At 35.8% G+C, this 22,483-nt stretch overlaps 1 protein-coding gene across 4 annotated transcripts in view; it reads right to left on the bottom strand.

The window, feature by feature from the left end:
- Positions 1–22,483, bottom strand: part of MINDY3 (MINDY lysine 48 deubiquitinase 3) — a 47,899-nt gene that overhangs the window by 19,998 nt on the left and 5,418 nt on the right. For 2 of the 4 annotated variants that reach the window (XM_062507682.1, XM_062507691.1), the window contains exons 2-10: positions 21,327–21,406; positions 19,188–19,245; positions 18,572–18,745; positions 14,978–15,029; positions 12,980–13,094; positions 12,509–12,582; positions 11,965–12,044; positions 7,222–7,292; positions 4,907–4,987 (exon numbers count right to left, since the gene is read on the bottom strand). In XM_062507682.1, coding sequence (XP_062363666.1) covers positions 4,907–4,987; positions 7,222–7,292; positions 11,965–12,044; positions 12,509–12,582; positions 12,980–13,094; positions 14,978–15,029; positions 18,572–18,745; positions 19,188–19,245; positions 21,327–21,406 — 785 coding nt within the window. Of the gene's footprint in view, positions 1–4,906; positions 4,988–7,221; positions 7,293–11,964; positions 12,045–12,508; positions 12,583–12,979; positions 13,095–13,529; positions 13,641–14,977; positions 15,030–18,571; positions 18,762–19,187; positions 19,246–21,326; positions 21,407–22,483 lie in introns of those variants that run through there. The other 2 variants (XM_062507699.1, XM_062507707.1) reach the window with 2 other exon arrangements.

Raw genomic sequence — 22,483 nt, 5'->3', positions numbered from 1 at the left:
AACAGCACCCAGAAAATGGGAACCCTACTTTAGTCTAGAAATCATTTCTGCTGTTGCCTCACACATCTGTATCTTTTCCATTTAGGTGTCCAGACTGTTCCAACAAAACCAATTCCTCTTAATCTGGAAAACTAAAGACCCTTAATCCACATGCTCTGTGACCATTTCCTGAAGTGGAATCTTCAAAATGTGATTTTTAATTTCTTCTCTGATGAAAACATACTTCTTCAAAATTTGATTACAAGCATTTACTGGATTTAGAAATGAAAAAAAAAAAAAAAGGAAGTGCATAGATATTTTTCACTACCTTTTCAAAGCAGAAGACCTCAAATTAAAGGATAGACATAGGTTACTTTTGTAGAAACCAAAGCTGTTAACGCATACTAATAATAAATTTTTACACATGCATCTTGTTTCCTTTCACACCACTGACAATCTCTGTAGGTGTTCTGAGCTTAAATGCTGTACCAACTAACACTCCCCCTCGGCCCAGCTCTGGTAAACACCACTGACCCACATTTAGGCTCTCCTATAGCAGTGTCAGTGTTTGCTGAGGTGCCCCTCAGTTGAACTCTGATGAAAGAGATTGTTTACAATGAGAAGCGAATGTTCATTCTTCTGAGAGACAATGCTATCAAGGATGCAGAAGAAAGGCCCTAAGAATGTGTAGAACAGGTTACAGTGATCAAAGTCAGAAATGAAAAAATGTAATCCAAAACCAAAGTGGTTCCAGGAGACCGAGACAGGACATTTTCCTTCAAAAGCAGTAATTTGTAACTAATTCAGATTTCTCGGAAAGGTGTTTTCTCTGCTTATCTGACTCCTCAAGTCTAGAAATGCCAAAACGCTGTAACTGAAAATGGACAGCCAATTCTTTTGAGGCCTCTGTGCTCAAAGACCTAGAAACAAAGGGAAGGAAATTTTTTAAAGACCTACACAGCTGAAGTGTCCCCAGAGAGTTTCCATCACCTGAAGTCACCAGACAGACATTTATTCCATGCTGTCTTTTCACCTTCAGTGAGTCTTGACTTCAAACTTCAATACAATGTGGATTTGCATGTCACAGACAGTGTTTAGAAAGCACCTATTAACCTCCTGTCTTTCTTCCTATTGTTTGCACTGGAATATTTTTTTGTTCTATTCTGCATAACATTTCAACTTGTTGGTACTCTTTTATATAGTGTATTACCACACTCTGACATTCCTAGAAGTTCTGAATTGTCTCAGCTTGTCATAACTTTCTATGAGTATCATAAAAAATAATTAAGAAGTGCCTGTACCTTTCATCCAGAATATCGTAGCCTTAGAGCTGTCCCACTTCCTACTCTCTCTTATTTATACAATGAAAGAGGGAAAAATACAAAAAGACTGCAGTGATAAAGCTGACTTTTAGAGGACATTTACAATACCATGTAACTGCCTTTGTACAGTCTGACAGAGCATGCAGGGAAAGTCAGTGTGTCAACTGAAAAATTCCTTATTTGGTTTTGTTGGACATTTGGAAATTTTCATATTCACTAAAAGGAAGGGTAAGTAGGGAGAGGCAGAAATGATGGGTATTTAGATTCAGTAGCCTATGAATAATCTACATACTTACTTTTTGAAGCAAAATTTACCTTGCTGCAAATGCACAGTCCAGGACCACTAAGAGTAATAGCCACAGTTGTTTTTCAGAAAACATTAAATTTGGACTGCTGAGCATTAGGAAGCTTTCTGACTTCATACACACAAATAGTTGTGAAGAAAAATAATATAATGGTACTACTTATGGTTCTTTGCTAGGGACCCCCCCCCCCCAAGTTTCTCTGACTCTACTATGACACACATAACTATCAGAGTTTTTAATAACTATTTAGGTAATACAGATGTTCACATGTGCATTCTGACTTCAACACTTACCCATCTGCAGAATGAGTTGTAGTATTTTTACTCAAGACAGTCTGCTCTAGAAATTAATTTATGGATTTCATTTCACATATTTCCAGATTCTATTTTCTTTCCAAAAGATCTATACAAATAATTATTTGGCTGATGACAGGTTGGTTAAGTCCCAGACAACAAAACTACTGGTACTGTCTTCCATCAAATATGCTTCAATCAAAACTGGTGTTTCAGTGAAGAAATTATTTGTTATGTCTGTCTACCCCCAAATCTCTGTACTAAAAAAAGGCTAATAACTGACTGGGTATGTACAGGTATGCTCTGACTGTCAAGATGTGGAGATGAAGACCAGGCAGGTAGAAGAAAATTTACTCTTTCAGTAACAGGAGAAACTGCTGACCCACTATACACTTGTCTTAAAACTAGGAATTGACTCAACTGTGTCTGCTTATGGTTATTTTCATGCAGCAGCAGTTACAAGAGAGCTTAAGCCCAACTACACACTTTAGGTAATTAATTTTCACTTAAAGCTGTGTGACCTTCAGCCAATGATACTCTGCTGCATTTTGCTCATTAAAATCCACTGAAAATATACAGAGTTTCAGAATAGCAGCTATGAACAGATTAATTTATTTTACAAAATAAATCATTTCTCACAGTCACAGCTAAAAGAATGGGTCCACATTCAGAGTAATACAAATGTATTCTGGCAGATAGCAATAAAGTCTACAATATTTAAATCAAAACGTTCTGAGATAGAAGAGTATTAGAAGAGTGTAGTGGTTTATCACTCATTCCACTGATAGGAGAAAAATGTTTATCATTCATCTAATGTAAAAATCTGAGTCAAAAATCTAAGTACCAAAGAACAGCAGCCAGCTCTCTTTAAGTAGAGCAGCATGCAGAATTTGAGTAAAACCGTTTTCTTGTTAATCCTCCATGCTCGAGGAAGATTCTGTTCTGTTCTGTAATTTTCTCATGCTAGTTGTCTATAGCAACAGTAGCCTAGGAAGATTACTGTTTCTAGATTTTTAGACCAAATCACTCTGCTAATGACAAAACTGACTACTGTTCTGCTTAATAATTGCCTAATATTATTCTATTTAAAAATACAGTTTTATGCTTCTGCAAAATACATGCAGCTTGAAAGAATTAAAACTTGGGGTTTTTTTAATTTAATCTGCACTGGTTTTGGCTCCACAGTTCATTTTTCTCTTTCCATTCTGAGCATTCCTTTCACATGTAATCAAACTCACCATCAAACTAGAAGCGACATCCTCAGCATCAAACACCATCGACACAACTACACACACTACTTTAACAACTTGCTGATTAGCCATTGGCATGAATTCAATTTTTTTCCTGTAGTTTTGACATGTAGCTTCAGTTGATTCAATAATGGTTTGTCAACACCATTTGTATTTCCACTGCAGCTGATATCTCTGTTCCATCTGAAATGCTCAACAACTGCTACTTTAGAAAGGGTGAGATTAGACATGGAAATTCAAAAACTAAGAGTTTTTACACACCTTCAGCTCCTGCTCTGCTTAACAATAACAACAACAACAAAAACCCCCTAGGAAATTCTTTGCCAAGACCACGTCAATTCTCTATTCTGCTTTTTAATAATCACAAGCTGAAGTTTTGTGCAGCCTAAGTGGAGTTCAGTGAAGAAAGCAGAACCAATTGGAGACACCAGATACTGATACCCAGTTACTCTAAACCCAGGGAACAGCCTTGGGCATCCTAAAAGAAAGAGCACTAGAAGTGGATTTCTGCCTGGAAATGGTTTCTGTGGACACTAAACATTAGCTGTGATAACGCTGTGAATGTCCAGGAATGCTGGACTGGCATAACAGAGCGTTTATACCTACTGGCATCACACCAATGTCTATACAACAAGGAACTGACTTTGATGGTATCATTCAGAAAAATTGGGGATAAAATTTCAAAATTGAAATAAAAAACCTTTACTAGGAAAGACTGGGGAGAGAGTAAAGCAGAAAAAAAAATCCAAAGGTGAATAAGGATTTTTTTATTTCATGGAGTAAGGAAGAAAGAATATTTATCTGACATTAGGCATTAAAAATTTGCAAAAAAAATTCAATGTGCAAAACTGGCTAATTCCAAGGATTTAAAAAAAGAAAATTAAAGATTAAAAAATACTACTACATAAACTTTCAATATATTGTGGAGGTTTGTCTTTTAATAAGAAAAATCTAGGCATTTGTGTTGTCTTTCTAAAAATTAGGCAAAAGTTTTACTTAAGGAAATTCAAAGAGTGAGAATTTACAGCTTTATCTTTGTCATGTGTTATAGTATTTATTTTCAAGATTTATAATTAAACTTTTAATTAACTTTTTAGGATGTTAGGTACAGGAAAGTTAACTTCTAATAAGTACCAATAAAGATAATAGTAGCTACCATTCAATGTTCCAATAAAATTTTTAATCAGAAACAAGTGTTCTATAAAAATAAAACTTAAGGAAAACAGCTTACAATCTTCAACTAAAGAAACAGAAATTGTCTCCTTGGAAAATCTGATCTAAGATTTTAAACTGAGAGTCCTCCCAAAAGTATTTTGTGTTTCATAGGCTACAATACACATCTGACAGAATATATATAAAGAATTATTTTAACAGTCCTGATATTTATTTTTAATCTAGAATAACCAAATACAGACTAAAAATTGTGAAAGTACTGTCAGGGAGATGAAACTACTACATAAATCTCTCTTGCACTATTGAAATTTCAGACAGTACTAATCCCAAGCACAATGTTCCAAATCATAAACTACCCCCAGCCCAATAAATTAAGCTAAAACCAAAAAACTTCACACTCCAAAGTTATGAGATATTGCTGAAGTGTGAGAACAACTCTGCCTTCAAGGAAAGGCTTAATTAAAAGTTTTAGTGACTACATTTTTACATCAAAGCCACATGAAACTTACACTGTAGCAAGATCTGAACTTTGAATTTATGTGGTGTTTATCTGCCTGAGGTTACCAAAACTACATCTAACATACCTTGGCAAAGAAGACTGTGAGGTGCGTTTCACTGCCAAGTATCCAAATGGGAAATTTTGGAGATTTCAAATAGGAGCCAACCTAAAAAGGTACAACAAAATCAGAAATACAAAGCAAACCCACGAAGGTCATCTAGTTAGTGATCAAGTTAAAGAAAATTTAGTTAGTTTTCAGAACAGTTGGGACTCCACTGATATAAAATGTTCAATAAAATGATTTAAGTGTTTAGCTTGAAAACAAGTACTATGCTTAAGAATACTATAAACTATGTTAATGAAAGATAAAAGTCCACTTGATTTATTACTGCTTTGGATTAATTAATTCAGAATTGATGTTTTTTTAATACATGAAGGGACAGCCAGTTGCAGTCAATACACCAACATTCTGTCAATTACATTATTCTCTTTAACTCTGAGATAAGGTAAAGGAATTTAATACAGACTCAAAAGAAAGCAAAGAACAACCAAAAAGCTTCAGGAATTAAAGAGTATTAATGCTGTTTCAAAAGCAGTCTTTATAGAACAGTCAGGACCTATGACCCCATAGGGGATGCTGGGTAAGTTCAGGGAGGAACAGGACCCCACACTGGAACAGGGAAGTACAGATTCCCCTGCAGCCCGTGGTGAAAACAGCCTGTTCCCTTGCAGCCCATGGAGGACCAGCATATGGACTGCACTAATGGTGCACTACAGCAGGAGTCTCTTGCTGCAGCCAGACTGGGAACAAGCAAAAGGAATTCATTGCAGCATTAAACCAGATTACCTGACCCAAAAGGACCAAGGGTGGAGGTCGTAATGAACGTCTTTAATTTGTTGTAAGCCATGATTTGAGCTCCTGTTACACGAATTACTGTAACAGGAACCACCTGAACCAATGGAGGAGAAGCCTTACAAGAAGCAGATGCAGTGATCCAACCTGAGCCGGCTTTGGTGCCCAAGGACTCTACGCAGCACCACACAGCCTATCCTGAGTGATCACCTGAACAGATGGAGCCCAAAGCCATGGACTAAATGAACTCAAAGGACATCTTGTGAATGTTATATGGACATTCAGCAGGGGTGGTCAGACTAAGGGAATGACATACATGTTTTACATCAAAGGAAGGATGGTAGTGATTAATGAGGTTGTACTGAATAATGTGGGACCCGAGTATGACATAAATGGTATGGAACAAGGGGTGGAATGTGCTGCTTTGGAACGGAATAGAGTTCATTTTCTTCACAGTGGCTGGTACAGGGTTGTGTTCTGGATTGTGCTGAACATAGAGTTGATAATATAGAGATGTTTTTTGCTGCTGCTAAGCAGATCTTACAGAGAGCCAAGCCTTTTCTGCTTTTTTACAGCCACACTGGCAAGGGAGATGGAGTGCAAGAGAGGCTGGGAGGAGATGTGGCTGGGACAGGTGACCCAAAGCAACCACAAGATATAAAATGGGAGGGAAGGAGGAAATGGGGAGACATTTGGAGTGATGGTGTTTGTCTTCCCAAGTTGCTGTTATAAGTGATGGAGCCATGCTCTCCTGGACAGGGCTGAATGCCTGCCTGCCCATCAGCAGCAGTAATGAATTTCCTGTTTGTTTTTTTTTGGTTTTCCCTATTAAACTGCCTTTATCTTGACCTGTGAGTTTTTCAGCTTGAATCCTTCCAATTCTCTTGCTGATTCTGCTGCTGGGGGAGAGGGTGAGCAGGTGTGTGGGACCTGGTTGCTGGCTGGGGTTAAACCACAACAGTAAAGCACAGAATTTCTCAAATAAAAAACAGAAATCGAGAAATTCTGTCACAACAGGAAGAAACAATATGGACTAAAGTGTACATCAGCAACACTGAAATGTTCTGAGATAAATACATAAAATACCTTTTAAAACTACTATTAAACAACTGTATTCTAAATATAATACATTCAAAATTTATCATTTTTACTTACAGATATTTATTTTAAATGGAAGACAGCGACGGCATAAAAAAAATCAGTAACATTACAACACAACAACAAGCTATTTTGGGACTTGACAGTTTTAAAACCATCTACAAAACTTTCACTAGAGTTACTTTAGTAAAAACATAAGCTTCTAACTAGCAATAATTAATTGGTGCAATTAATTCTAATTCAAGTAGCATCAAACAACATTCACTCAGTAAAATACATGTAACAATTTTATCATATATTTGTCCTAATATATTAGTCTCAGATTACATTTGGACATTATTTGAAAGTTCTTTAAGATCTCCAACAGTAAAGCTTCCAGTAATAGTGTTAAAAAAGTCCACAATACCTTAATGAAAGAAAATTTTTAATTTATGTAGAAAACAGCTTACCTTACAATATCTCAGAGACTCCATCAATGTCAAAAAGCCTACTGTTGCCTGTTTGTGTATGCCAAGAAGTTCTGTTCAAAAGAAAACACAAAATTTATTCAAGAAAAATCTGCAATTTTTCACTTTCAAAACTGGTCAAGTAATAACAATTTTAAGTTATGTAGTTTTAGTAACAACAGCAAATCATCAAGATACAGTAAAAAATGGACATTTCTCTCTATATAGAACAAGATATCTATAAAATAAGATCTCTCTCTAAAATAAGATCTAGACTCATGGTTTTAAGAGCTTCCTGTTGATAACCTCTTTTCAAAACCTCTTGGACTTTGTAAGAAAGGAAGTACTTGCAACTTGCATCACTATTATTCTTAGAAAAATCTAACAGAAACAGCTATCGTGAGGAAGAGAAAATCCCATATATATGCATAAATGACTTTTTCTTCCTCTCTCCCTCTTTTTTTTTCTTAGAGCTATATTTATCTTAACCATTTCACATTCTGAATAATAAAACATGATTTTGGAAATAATAGTTTTGTTAGCAGAAAAACTAATTTGATTTTCAATACTGACTTCCACTTAAAGTTCTCAAACACACACAGCTGCCAGGAATAGCTGAAATATTTATGTACTACTGATTGGAAGAGTACTCACAGAGCCTTACTTGAGGTCCTCTACTATAAAGAAAGAGAAAATACTTCAAAATTCCTAATTATACAGATTTAGAAGAAGTTCTAGGCTTTCATATACATCATCTAAGGAATTCCAAGTACTGTCTGCTTAGAACAGCTCTGCTAGAATCCTCAAACATTGTCTAATGAGAGCAGCACATACTGGAAACATACACTGTGATCAATTTAAGAATATCTGGATTTCCTTTTTTGCATTGAACACTGACTTTCATATTTGAAAGTTCTCTCTAAAACACTAAGCCTCAACTGTAATTCACTATTTTCACTGATTTCACTAAACTCAACTGTAATTTTTAACACCAATCATTTGTGTACAGAAGCATAAAACTGACATCTTTATCCATGGTCTAAAGCCTCAGGACCATAGCAAGTGAAAAAAAACATTCTGAATTTAAAAGATTCCTGGATTTGCAGAAGTGAACTCTCCAGGCATGCCACACTCTCTTCACCAACTTCAAGTTTAACTCACTGCATTCTATAACAGTGCAGAACAGTTATTATAGTAATGGTTTAATTTTTCCCCTGTACTGTTAAGCAAATGCCCCCATACACCCAATTCTGAAAATCAAAACCCAAAAAACTTACAGACATGAGCTTGTTAACTACCTTGTTGTCTGGAAGTACAACTCCTTCCTTAGAGTGTGAGCTATACATTCTAAAAGGCTCTTTGCAGTGTAGAATTCTTTGACCTGAAAGCTGAGCTTTCACAGATTGCCTTCAAACTTGCTTGGAATTAAAATATTCAGGGGTGCATAGATTATCCTTTACAAAACCCCATTATCTTACTGGTTTACAGCTGAGTGGCTATAAATTGCCATACGCTGAGACAATTCATCCTTTCTTTGAGCTGGGGGAAAGAGAGCTATAGCCCAATGTAAAAAAAAACTAGTGAAGAATCCTTCAAACTTGGAACAGCTAACATACAGAAAAAGCACATTTATATGTGCCATGAAGGAAATGAGTGGCAGAAGTAGCAACAGTACATTAGAGAAGTAATTCTACGCATCACAGATATTTCTTAAAAACCAGTAACAAAAATCAGTGTAAAGCTAAACAAGGGCTTCAGATATGGGAGCCAGTAACTGGGTGCAGAACAATGAAGTCATATGTAAATAATATTTACTATTCAGAAAATTATTCACAATAATTCTATGATTAAGTACTTTGTTTCCCTGACAGATAATTAGATGAGAACTCTAACTGATAACCAGGAAGTGCTGGGATTCTGGCTCCAACAGTAGTCACACAGTATGAATATTCTGAATAGTTACACAGTCTGTGTAGCTTGACTGCTATCTGGAAGCTCCTAGGTTAACTTCGGCTTGTAGTCACTGATCGACATATGCCCCCTTCAGAATTAGCCAACAGACAGGAGAGACACAAAAGCAAAAACGACTCTCAGATGATTTACAAAGAAACAAAAGGAGACTAGCTGGACTAAATCGAAGTTTATTCTGTGAATATTCTCACCCCAAAGAGATAAGATGACTGGAAGACATCTGATAACACTAAAGATCAACTAAGAAAATGAATATTTATGCCTCTTGTTGCAAAGCTAGCGTCTCTTGCTTGGAAAAGCACTTTTGCGAAGGACTCGAAATTTCGGAACGCTTTTCTGTTACCGTCCGCATCAGCACAGCGCCACCCGGCGGCCACACCGACCCCACAAACCCCTGGCACCGCCCGGGAAAAGCAGCTCCAGCTGCATTCACGGAGAACTGCTACAGGGCATGCAGGGATGACAGTCCCAAAAAGGCTGCAAAAAAACCCAACTACCTCCCCGTCTCTTCCCACCGTGGGTAGTTGTGGCAAGAGAAGAAATCAGAATAAGAAGAAAGGTTCAAAGGAGAACATGTAGACATTCAAAGAAGAGCTATCATTTCACTGGCATTTTCACCACCAGTGGCCAAGAATAATCCTAATTAGTAACTCCAGCCTATTTGGAAAATATGCAATACTGTGAGTCAGTGCTCTGAGTACAATCTGCAAACACATAGTAATTCTTCAGGTTTGCAATTCAGTCTGTTCTTTTGTCACTGATAAAATTACTGGCAGTACCTTTAAAATGGTTCATAAATATTTTTAATTATTTATTAATTAAAAACTGCTTATCTGAATAGTTGAAAAAGAGGTAAAGTGAGTTTAGATAATTTCTGAATAAAACAGTATTCAGTCCTTCTTATTTCAACACCTCCAACCCTTCTAGATGAAAAGCTCACGTGCATTGACACAAAAGAAGCTGAAGGTTTTACACAGAAACAAAATCCAAGAGAAATGCTCAAAGAAGAAAAGATGACAAAAAGGGTTTCTATATATAAGAAATGCGATGATGTATCCAAAATTCAGTCTTGCCTAAGAAGCTGTGAACAATACCACTGTTCTTTATCTTTCACTTTGATAGACTACAACAAATCACTTGGCAACAGACACGATTATAGACTTAAGACAGTGAATAAGCAGGTTCTGACTGCAACTATCCAAGGGCTTCACAAAAATGGAGGGCTCCCAGTAGTAAAGTCCAATGACTTGGCTGGTTAGAAAACCTAACAGGACACGTAATATCAGATCCTCAAGAAGATAATTTTCTGTTCCTCCACTCTCTACAAAAAGGGACAGACTCTATGGGAATTCTGGTTCTAGGTTTTTAGGGCAGAACTGACTGAGAACCTAAGTGTTGACTATTACTATTACTGTGTCCAAAGCAAGTTCAGCATTTTCAGAAAATTAAAAAAATCCAACTTGGATAACTAAGAAATAAAGCCTACCAGAAAGATAATCTGAAAGGCAAATGAGGGAATGAACTCAGTTTTCAAAACCAATAAATTAAATTGCAGAACAGCAACTTAGCCTAATGTAAAGGAAAGCTCCTAGAGCAATTCAGATTGATTAATTGATCAATTATAATCTAAAAATTCAGACTGAAAAATCATAATTAAAAAGGGAAAATTAAAAATACTGAAGAGAACATACAGATAAAACCCTGAAGGCTAATTGAAACAAATTTCAAATAGAAATAGGGGGAATAAATGACAACAATGTCAAATGGAGGGAAGACAGAATATCCAAATGACATTCTATAAGTCAAAGCATAGGCTGCATGAAATCATAACCAAGTGCAAACTAAGATGTCTCAGAGAAGATCAATTACTTGTTCATCATCAAACCACCAATGAGCTCTTGCAGGGATCTGTCCTGAACATCATTTCATGTAAGTATTTTCAGTGCTGACTTAGATGATGGAAAATCATTGTAAGAAACATGCTGATGAACCTGAGATGGACTTTGTAGCAGTGGAAGAGATGATGTGACATTTCCACAATTCAAACTGCTCCTGTTTTCATATAATCTCTATCTGTAAACAGAAATGCAACCACCACAAAAGCCCTCTAACCATGAGCCTCCACTGAATCACTCCACTACGTCAATGTCTCTTCTGCACTGGGGAGCCCAAAACTGGACACACCACTCCAGAGGTGGTCCCACAACCCCACAAGTGTCAGAGAGAAGAACCATCATTTTCAGCTGCTGGCTACCCTCCTCCTAGCACAGCCCACGATGCAGCTGCCCTTCTTTGCCAGAAGGACACACCAATGACCAAGTGCAACTCACTGCCCACAGGGGCCTTGGGTCCTTTTCTACAAAGCTGCTTCCCGGCCAGCCAGTGCTGCCCTGTGCTGTTCCATGGATTTATTACATCCTGGGTGTAGGACTTAGGTGCATCTCAGGACATTACTGTCAGTCCATTTCTCTAGTTTAATGTGGGTGTTTTGACTAGTGGCCCTGTCTTCAGACTTTCCAAATTGCAGAGACTTCACTGCCTTCCATCATCCTGGTCATCAGGAAACTTCTATGTTCAACTTGTAGCTGACAATCCTGTACTCACTGATCAGCAATTTTGTGCAAGTATGTTTTATTTCCATTTGAAGTCCACTTAAATCAAAGTTCAGTAAACAAGGAGACTATCAAAACGGAAACAGAATATATCCCAAATCTATAGGTCAGCATCTCAGAGTATGTAAAAAATATGAACAAGCCTTAACTAGAATCAACTTACTCATTCCTGAACATTCTCTGTCTCCATCCCACACATTAGAAACAGCATGTCCCGTCAGCAGCAGATTAATCAAACTTTGGCTACACAACAGAAAGAAATTATGTAAGACATAAGAAATTTAAAAAGATATGAATTTATTTCAAAAAATGTGATTATCTGTAACAAATTAAAAAATTATTGGATTACCAAAGCAGACATTTTGCAACTGTTTTCCATTAACCAGTGTGTATTTTAATTCACGAACACTAATTATCATCTCCACTCTTTCAAACACAAACTTAATATAGAATGTAGCCCTGAATTTGAAAATTACCCATCTGAAAATTCAACAAGAACAGAAACACTACCTCAGAACTGATGGACTAAAAGGAGTCAGCAGTGGAAAAGACACACTTTTCAGTGCTGCTTTTTAGTTATTTTAAAGTTATAACTGAGTCTGTCTTTTAATGTCAGTAATTTCCTAAAAGAATTATCAGTTATGTAAGATAGAAAATATTAGCCCACAAATCTATTTTAAGTTGTAGTTAACTATTTTTCAGCTTACCTTCCATGACCATAAACAGGATCTATCAATGGCTCAGTTGCATCTTCAATTTCATTTTTTATGTTTTCAATACCCTGCAGGAAAATTACAAACATTTTTGCTATCTTATGGAATGAGTTGCAACATTTATACAACAACAGAATGCAACAGTAAAGCACGGGGAGCCTGATGTTTTTACATGAACTCATAAATTAACAGGTTGTCAAAGGAAGGTGCTTTCAAACACCTTGTAAGGAAAGATGTTTTCAAATGGGTAGGTCTCCCAGGTCAAAAGAGAAAAATACAAACCAAAACCCAAAAAACCCCCAAAGGACTGAGCCTTTCAAATTTTTAGGATGGAACTGTACCACAACATAGATGAAGATACCATTTCATCGATTTATCCGGACTTAACTAATTTTATCAGTTTATTGTTCACCTTTTACAAAGAAATAAAACCCACCCACAAAATACACCAAGCAACCCACAAACCTTTGTCAGTATTACAGAATACAGAAAGAGCAATACTCCAAATCTGTTTGTCCATGCTGAATATTGATCCCAAACTGCATCCTTCAGTTCAGGGAAGCTTGTGAATGCTCGTTTGCTGAAGACAAAAAACAATAACAAATAACAGAAAAGAAGTATATATTTAGATGAAGCATCAGAATAGTGTCACAAAGCACAACCAAGAATTACTGACACCTAACATGAAAATGTCAAAGTAAAAGTAGAACAGATCTGGTGTTATATACAGAATGACACAGCAGCTCTTCTGGAATTACTGTAACTGCCATCTGAAGATGATAAATAATTCTGGAGCAAAATGCAAAAGTGAGTAATTTTTACATGCAAACACTAACCGTAAAGTTAGATACACATGTGAAAGAGCTGAGGGGATTGCACCACTACTGTAAGTCTATAAAACACTGTTACTGAAATTGCAAATAGACTGTATGTCACCAAAATAACATTTGCATTATACAGTATTCTGAAAAACATTCAGCCCGTAAGCAACAGAGAAATAAACCTCCTACTTAACCAGATCTTCCAGGCTTTTGAAGAAACTATTATATTTCCCATAAGAATTTGACTCTGTTGGACACTAGCTCTGGAAAAAGCAAATTGTTCAAAACATTGAACAGTGTTGCACTAACATTTGAGATACTATGTTATTGTATAATATGGTGACTGCCTCGATGATAAGGTAACACCATGTGATCATATGTTTAAAGGAAAAAAAACTGAAATAAAAACTCAGGAAAGGAAGAAATTAACAATATTCCAGTGAAGCAATACACGTTCAATTTCCTGGGTAGTTAAAGCTAAATACTACATTTCAGAACACACACATTAGTTTAGGTAATCCAAACTAGATCATAGTCTGCTTATCTTACACAAACAGGTATATTATTTTCTTTCTGATTTCTTGCACACTTTTAGTAAGCTTTGTTTTAAAAAAATAAACACCTACAAAAATATATCCATAGATGGGTTTACTCTGGCTAATATTTGATTTATAAACATCCTTTCTCGATCAGTAGAGTAGACATGGCATAAAGGTATGCAAGGCAAAGCCTTGAAGTTCTGAAAGTTCTGAAATCCATCTGATGTCTAAAGGCAAATGCCAGAGCATTCATTCCAGTGAGAATGACAGGAAAAAATTAATTTACTAATAAAAACTTGATACCACGAGTCCAAAGACTGAAGGAGTGAGCAGGAGGGGAGGAGGAAGGTCAGGAAATTGGTGTTTTGATCAGCTAAGGTTATAAAAATTTATATTCTCCTCTTTCTTATTTCCTTAGATGACAATGGGTTTAAAAACTAAACTGTAATTACTACTGATAAAATGAGCTGTGGTTATTTCAGTTCTAATTAACAACATTTTCCATCTCAGGTGTTTTTTGAATTCTGCTGCTCTTTATTTATTCTTTGGGGATTGATTTGTATAATATTTACCCAACTGTTTACTGTGAAAATAAAAGGCAACTGCCTTCAAAAATAAACTCACTAGAACTCTGAGCTCTGAGCTTAGACCCCCCAAAAAGAACAGCGTTTCAAGCATGAAACAAAAATCAGTCTTGTATATGAAACATTTTTAATAAATGTTTCTTATGATATTTCAAATCAGGAAAAAGTACTGATGGCATAAATATTGAGGAGTAATATCTTTAGCTTAAATACATTTTATTAGATTCAGAGAACTCTGTGTTCATAAACTTGAAATGCATAAACTATCTGGCCAATTTATCACATTACATTGCTCCAGTTTTATTTTAAAGCCTAATACTTATGCTCAAAATAATATTCCATTTTAAATGGCTAAAATGCAAAGAAAAAACACAACCCCACCCCAAACAAAAACTTTGAAATCCAAGTTTAACCTCATGAGTAACACACAAAACGTTCCTCAGTACACCCCTTTCAGGCCTGTGAATATTAGTGTAACGTCAAAATATTGTATTTTAAATGTTCCAACATATTACTTACTGAATTAATGCATGAAATCGCTCAAAGCCAAGCTCTTCCACAGCCAAGGCAGCTATACACAAGAGACACTTTTCAGCACTACACATGGCAAAAAAATGACACAAGATACACACAGCAAGCTAGAATACTTTCAAGCTCTAATTATATTTTTAATCCTCTCCTGACATTTAAATGTAACTGATTTGTATAAACTAATTTACTGCAACATTAAGATTCCACCATACAAATTAGTGAGAACATTTCTATTTGGACTAATCAATTTATTAAAAGCACAAAGCCACTGGAGTGTGTAATCTTGGAAATATCTGTCATATACTGAGCTGTTGATTTGGTACAAAATGTGGCTGTCACAAAGTCACCAAGCATATGCATACTATAGATATAATTTTGCAGGTCAACAAGAAGTACTATTTCCTAGAAAAGCAAGCATGATTATTTGGATCATTTTATCAGTGTAGGTAAGCTGTATTTTTTCTTTGAATATACACTTCTGTTACTGAAATTTAGTTAATTTTTTCCCCTTTTGATCCTTATTTATTACAAACAAAAAAGCAGAATTATTCTACATAGTGTTACACATTCTGCTTTGAAATAAGTTCTCGTTGTTTTCTTTCAATAATGGATAAAAACCCTTTCAAATTTGTGTTGCATCCCGGACATAAAAAAATACAGCACTAGTGTCTTCCCAAGTTCAACTCAGGCTTTATACCTTTCTTTTTTTATTTTCTTTGTCTTTCTGCTAGTAGAGCAATACACAAAACAGACAGTTCTGCTTTCTGATAGACACCACTTGATGCTGAATATTTAAACAATGTCTGATCACTGGCTGCATACAATTCATTTAAGATCTGAAGAAACTGAAGATTAGGGCTAGTACTACTGATCAATTCTTCCCATCCGAATTCCTGAAAAGGCATTTTATGCCCATTCTGATTGTATTTTGAAAGATGCACTTAATTTGCCCTACATGCAAATACAACTGATTCTCAAGCAACAGAATAGTTTCATTTTCTACTTAAGAAATACAGCAGCAGCAGACTTAAGAATTTTAGGTTTTGTCATTTGAATAACTATGAGGAATTGCTTATATTACCAAGAGTAAAACTGGATTTTAAATAATGTAATTTTAAGACATTTTTATAAAATACGAAACCATGAATCTAAATTGCAGAAAATGCTGCAAAAACTAACTTTGCTTGAAGAACACATGTTTTTGTAAGCAGAAGGTTAGAGGGACTAATTCATATAAAGCAAACTTTGAACCTGGGAACTTGCACTACTAAAGCCAACACATGGCCAACAAGTGACTGCTATACACAACAAAAGCAGATGAAAAATGCTATTGCATTCAGTAAGTGTGCTCGAATCCACCTTTTGTTCACACAGCAGGATGACAGGCATTTTCATTCTGTTACTAAAGAACAGAGTGAAATGCTAAGATAATTACTATTTGAAATAAAGGGAAATATGTAGAAATTCTAAAGAGAAGTAGAGCTATACATAACCCAAACAAATGCTAAATAAAGACCGTGCTTAGTGGAACAAAAAAGAACAAACAGCAAGAGAACATGAGATGTATGAGAAATACAATTGTTCAGAAACTCTTTAAAACGATATTCTATCATGCTGTGTCTAAGCATGTTTCATGGCTTTATTATAAACACATCCCCATACTCAATTCTCAAACAGCCTGCCATATGGAACTGTATCTGTAATACTCCCTGCTCACCCAACTCATCTCCTAAGTCCTATCAACTACGACAATGCCAGTTTCTATTTTTATTGAGTACAGCAGCCAAGGAAGAAATAAATGTATTCCTTTGCACTAGTAGTTACACAACTCTGCACTACTCACAATATCTTCTCCTCAACAACTCTGTCCCACCCTCAGCCCGGTTAAGAAGATGGTTTACAGGCAAATAGGAGGACAGAGGAAGGGAAGAAAGCACAAACTTAACAAACATATCTTAAATTAGTAAGTGTATAGCATTACACATAGAAGGCAAAATACTATACACATGAGAGGTGCAGAGAAACAATCAAAGAGATCAACACTGCCCATGACATAAGCAGGCTGTACATGGTAAATGTATCCTGGGCTTCCTTGAGCACATTCCATGTTATTAAGGACAAATCTGGCAGAACTTGAAGACTTGTACCGAAACATGAAAAAAAATGTAGTTGTGTAATAGAATGGATTAGTTCACAAGTGTCAGTGTTGAGAGTAATTATTAACTTGAGTGTGTGTTTAAAAAGACTGTTGAACATTTTCTACAGTTAAAAGTCCTTTGGAATCAAGCAATACATTAAAAAACAGGACAGTAAGATCCTGTAGATAAGTAGTCTCTGCTTCACTTTATCTAGAAAACAAACTTCCTATCATTGGCAAGAGCTTCAGAGACAACTCAAAAAAGGAAAAAAATTACAAATTTCAGAATTACAACTTCCTTATCTTGCAAAGGATGATTTTTTTTACAGAAAAGTTGCCGATTAAACTTTCTGTATAGTATTTTTTCTTACTTTTAAAAATGCTCACCATGGAAATCTTATGGACTGTCTGCTTTTTCAATTAAATATAATTTAATATAATTTTTCAAATAAATATAATTATTGTTGTTTGAGCCTTCTAAAGCACAGGGAGCACTTGCTAGAAGCAGATGAAGATGACTTGTAACAGAGAGCTCCAGCACTACAAATTACTATAACTAGTTGCGGAAATACAAATCTATTTATACAATTCTTACTTTGTAATTATGCCACAAACTGATGAATAGCATATTCCTTCCATCAAAAGACAGCACCTCTATAAGCAACATGTTCTCATGTGAAGAGATTTTCATACTTCTTAAGGCACATATTGGGAACAAAAACTAAAAGAAAAAACAGCTTATCTTTTAACACATTAGATCTCTCCTGTCAAAAGATTAATAAATAACAACTCTCTGATCATATGTGCACAGACAAACTTTCCATGTCACTGACTCTGCGGTAGTTAGATAGGACTGGATGCCTCATCTTAGTGCAACAGATGATGTCTCCTGGATCCCTGATGTCAGTAACTAATGAAGGAATGAAGATATTTGCAGAAAACAGGTAACTGAAAAATTCTAACCTACAAAAAAATTATGATAATTTACTAGAAGGTAATTTAAACTGCTTGGTACTGCACGGAAAAATGGAAAAAATACTTCTCCACAACAGAGGATCCACAATATTTTAGAGTAAACAAGCACTGGAGAATTTTTTATAAAATTCTTCTAAAACAAAAGTATTCTTTTAGTGTTAAGAAGCATGTAGATGCTTCAAAATTAAAGATGTATCAGATCACAGTAAATTACAAAATAAAATTGAAGATTATGGAAATTGATGAAATTCTAAAGACAAACATATTTTAGAGCTCCAGTGATAGACAGCACATTGCTTTCAAGAAAAAGGATCAATGCCTCTAATTACAACAGACAAAAATCTGTCTTTTGCTAATGGAATCACAAAGGCAAAATCCCCATCTGTGTATTAATAACAAAGTAGTGTCCCTCAAATACCATGTAATACTTCACTAAGGGATGAGTAATTTAGCACAGAAATATGTCTTACAAGGTTGTTCCTCTTGACGACTAGATTCTGCAGGACTTTCAGAAATACTAGCAGTTTCTTCAGCTGTTTTTCCTCTTATCCATGTTGCCAGACAGTATGACTCAGAATTATCAGAGCAAGCCATTTCCAAAATATCACATAATGTATGACAGAGAAGGTTCTTCTGCTCCTCTTCTGAAAGATCAGAAACCTACATGAGTCTGATTGCTGAGAAGCATTGTCATATATAAGCTACTAGTATCTTTTTTTTATACATTAATGCTATCTAAAAACTATTCTTTTTATTTCAATAATTACTAATGTTAATTGTTCTTTGACTATATTGGACCAAAGATTATAAAGCTGTCTTTAGATAAATGTGGTTTTATAAGATTTGTAACCCCCATTCCCTTTCTTAATAATGGATTTCAATTAAATATTTACAAAACATGCAAGTATTAAGGACCAGCACAGACCTCACAAATAGGAGTTCTGAAGCATATAGTATACATACAGTATGGAAGCACACAAACAAAAAACAAAATGTGAAATTTTTTAAATTTTTTGAGCTAAGACATGCTTTACAAATAAATAAAAAGGAAAAATAATGAGGGGAAAAAAAAAGAGGTCTCAGTACCTGGACAGTCTCTCCAAGTAGACTTTTCACTGGTAAAAAGCCTCTTCAAAAGGAATGCCTTTGTTATCAAAGAATAAAATATTATTAAAATACAAGACATCACCACCTTTTACATTTTGTCACAAGCTCTACACCAAAGCATTTTTGCATGTTTTTTGAGAATTTCAAGATGCTTACTGTTCAGAACAAGACTCTGAGCCTGCTCTGTTTACTGAGTTTTCCCCATCAAACCAGCTGCAAAGGTGGCCTCATAACTACATTCAACATCTTTGAACCTCAAGTACACTTCAAATACACACAGTGCATATTGGCTTATACACCTTCAGACTTACAGGACTGCAGGAATGGAGGCATAAATATTTTTCAGTATAACTGATCAGTAGTGCAAAACATCTCCAGTCACTAACATAAACCCCTTTAGTAGTTAACAAGCCCACCTCTTCTAACCATTGCAAATAATAACTTGCAGATCAGGTTAAAGAAATTCTATGCATCTCCATATCCCTGCTTTATCGTCAATGCTAATGCTGCAATTAAAAAAAAAAAATATGCTCTAAGTTACTGAGAAGGAACAATGAAAGAAGAAACTTCATGAAGCAGAGTCTTGGGTTTTCTAATTATTTTGTAAGATGCCATTTCAGGTATTTTCATCACCTCAGAAATAGCTGGTTCAACTTCTACTGCTTTCCTGACATGCTCATCCTATTCTCCCATCACAGATTCTTTGCACACTGTTCTAGTAATTCACGGCAGCAGCAGGCACTGCAAGATCTGTTTCATCCCTTCCTCCGTCCCTAGCTGGAAGTCAATTCACTTTTAAATATGCTTTAATTACTTAATTTCAAGAAAATTTAACTACATCACCTAAAAAAATTATCTACATGAACATTTAATATATTAAAGACTTGGCACTGCCGTTACAGAGCTGGCCATTCTTTACTCTCTCCAATCCCCCATATAAAAGACTTCTAATTCTAACATCAAAGACCAGACACTGCATCTAGTTTTAAGACCACAGAACTAGAGAGAGCCACACTATGGAGTACAATTCATGGTAAATGGTTTTTTATTTATTCTCTGCCACTTAAACAAATGGTGCTTCTTCCTGTGGTACAAGTCTTTCAGTGGGACCAGTGTTAAGAGTGGCAGAGGTTTTATGACATTATACATGCCAGAGATGCAAACAATTCCACGGTGTCAGCTGTCTGACCCAGTGACCTTCCACTGCATGATCAGATTCACTCTGCTACACGAATTAAGTATGCCCCATATCAGTGGACAAGGCCTCCAAACAGACTGAGACATACCTGCAGAATCTGATCTGTGTTTAAGAGGAGCCACCAGCAGGCTACCACAAAAAGTAATCTGCTCCATGACTCAAAGCCTGCCTGTCACTACAAGGTGCTCTGATGAGACTGAAGAGCAGTCACAGTTAAACTGCTCCAGCAGGACACATTTAGCTACAGGTCCTACATCCAGCCAGCAGTCAGACCTGCCCTGACACAGCACAGCAAACAACATGCACAGCCTGCAAGGTACAGTCAAGCAAGAAAACAACAAAAAAAAAAATCACAACTACAGCTGGCTTAGCATGTCTTCAACACAAATGAATCCTAAGCATGTTATCAGGAATAAAATATATTCATCTGGCATATTTCAATTATTCTGCTCATTAGGACTTTAGAAGTATACTTTTTCCCCTTTTAGTACACAGCAAATCCTGTTAGATGTGAAAATAAACTACTTCAAGTATTTCTAATACAGAATTAAAAAAAAGAAAAGGCAGACATTTTGACACAGATATTACCCTTAGGGGCAGGGAATTCAAGAGATGGGAAAGGATTAGGATTCAATTTGTATCGGATCTTTTCCTCCTCCCCTTTATAATGCATTCCTGATTTTGAAGTTACTTCTGCTTGGATCAGCCTGCTGCATCTCCTCAAACAAATATCCTTCTGCAAAACCATAGTTCAAAATCAGCCCATGTCCATCCCTGCCTTGCCTCCTCCACATCTTACTTATGAAATCAAAACGCGACTGGTCTGCAATTTTTTTCATATTTATTTTATCTACAAATATATAAAGAACAAATTTGGGGCTCACTGATTTTAAAACATTCCTATAATATAGGCATCTTACCTGCACAGGTGCTATCACTGCACAAGGGCCACCTTCAAATTGCTCTAATGCAGTTGATTCAGAGTCACTAAAGACAAATCCTGCCAAATGAAAAAGGATTTTTAAAAATGAAATATGTAACCAAATATGGATACTCCTTCCCTAACAGAAATGACACCTGATTTATTCACCTTTTAAAATCAGGTTTTTGTTTCCTTCATAATGCAACTGCATATGGTTAAACTATCTGAAGCAAAAAAGTCATGAGTACAGATGAAAGGACAGAAATTAATTATTTATACCTGCAATTAAATCATGACCACTAACGTCCAACAGCTAGGGTTATAAACAAAAGAATTTTTAACTTAAATAATTTGTTTTATTATAGTTTATTTCTTATCAATAAATTAAAATTTGTGTATTATTTTGTCTACGTATGTAATAAAAATACATATTGTAACCTTCACTGAACATATATAATACACTTTTATTCCTGATGAATGGCACAGTATGCCTTCCACTGATCTCATTTTTGACCTATCAGTGCATCCTACTAAGACTGAAATATGCTGAGTAGCTTAAAATATTCACTTGCAACCCCTGAATCAAACCTCTTAATGGTGTTCTTTCACAGAAGACACACTACATTTACTGAGATGTAACATCACCTATTTCCCCCCTCCAGCTTTAAGGCATTTGTATTTCAGAATTATCTTACAGTCACATAATAAAGCAAATACTGGAGCAATTACATCAAAACTGTTTCATTACTACCTTGCCCTTAAAGTTGTCTTTAAGATAAGGTGATTAACAGCTTCTATTTCTCATGGATAAATGCACATGCAATTACCTTGATGAAGCTGACACATGGCAACCTAGAGCGAGCGGTGTTTTGCATTATCCTTTTAAGTAATGATAAGATTGTGCCAAAGTCATTCTAGTTCACTGTCAACTAGAAACCATGCAACTGTAGTCAGCAAGTAACCAGTAAACACAAGCAAGTGAGGCCAGGCAGAAAGGGGATACACAAGCATCTTGTCACAAACTCACAGTGTAAGTCTCAGCACAAAGAAAGTTCAGTGCTACTTTCACACAATTCCTCCTCTCCCTGGTTCTGCAGGATTACATGCTGCTGTAACAAAAGGACCTCTAAGTCCTGGATGTGAATTTGAACTGAG

Source organism: Cinclus cinclus, chromosome 1 (assembly GCF_963662255.1).
Source record: "Cinclus cinclus chromosome 1, bCinCin1.1, whole genome shotgun sequence".
Lineage (NCBI taxonomy): Eukaryota > Metazoa > Chordata > Aves > Passeriformes > Cinclidae > Cinclus > Cinclus cinclus.
Note: the sequence above shows the minus strand (reverse complement) of the source record. Positions and strands in the feature narration are given on the sequence as shown.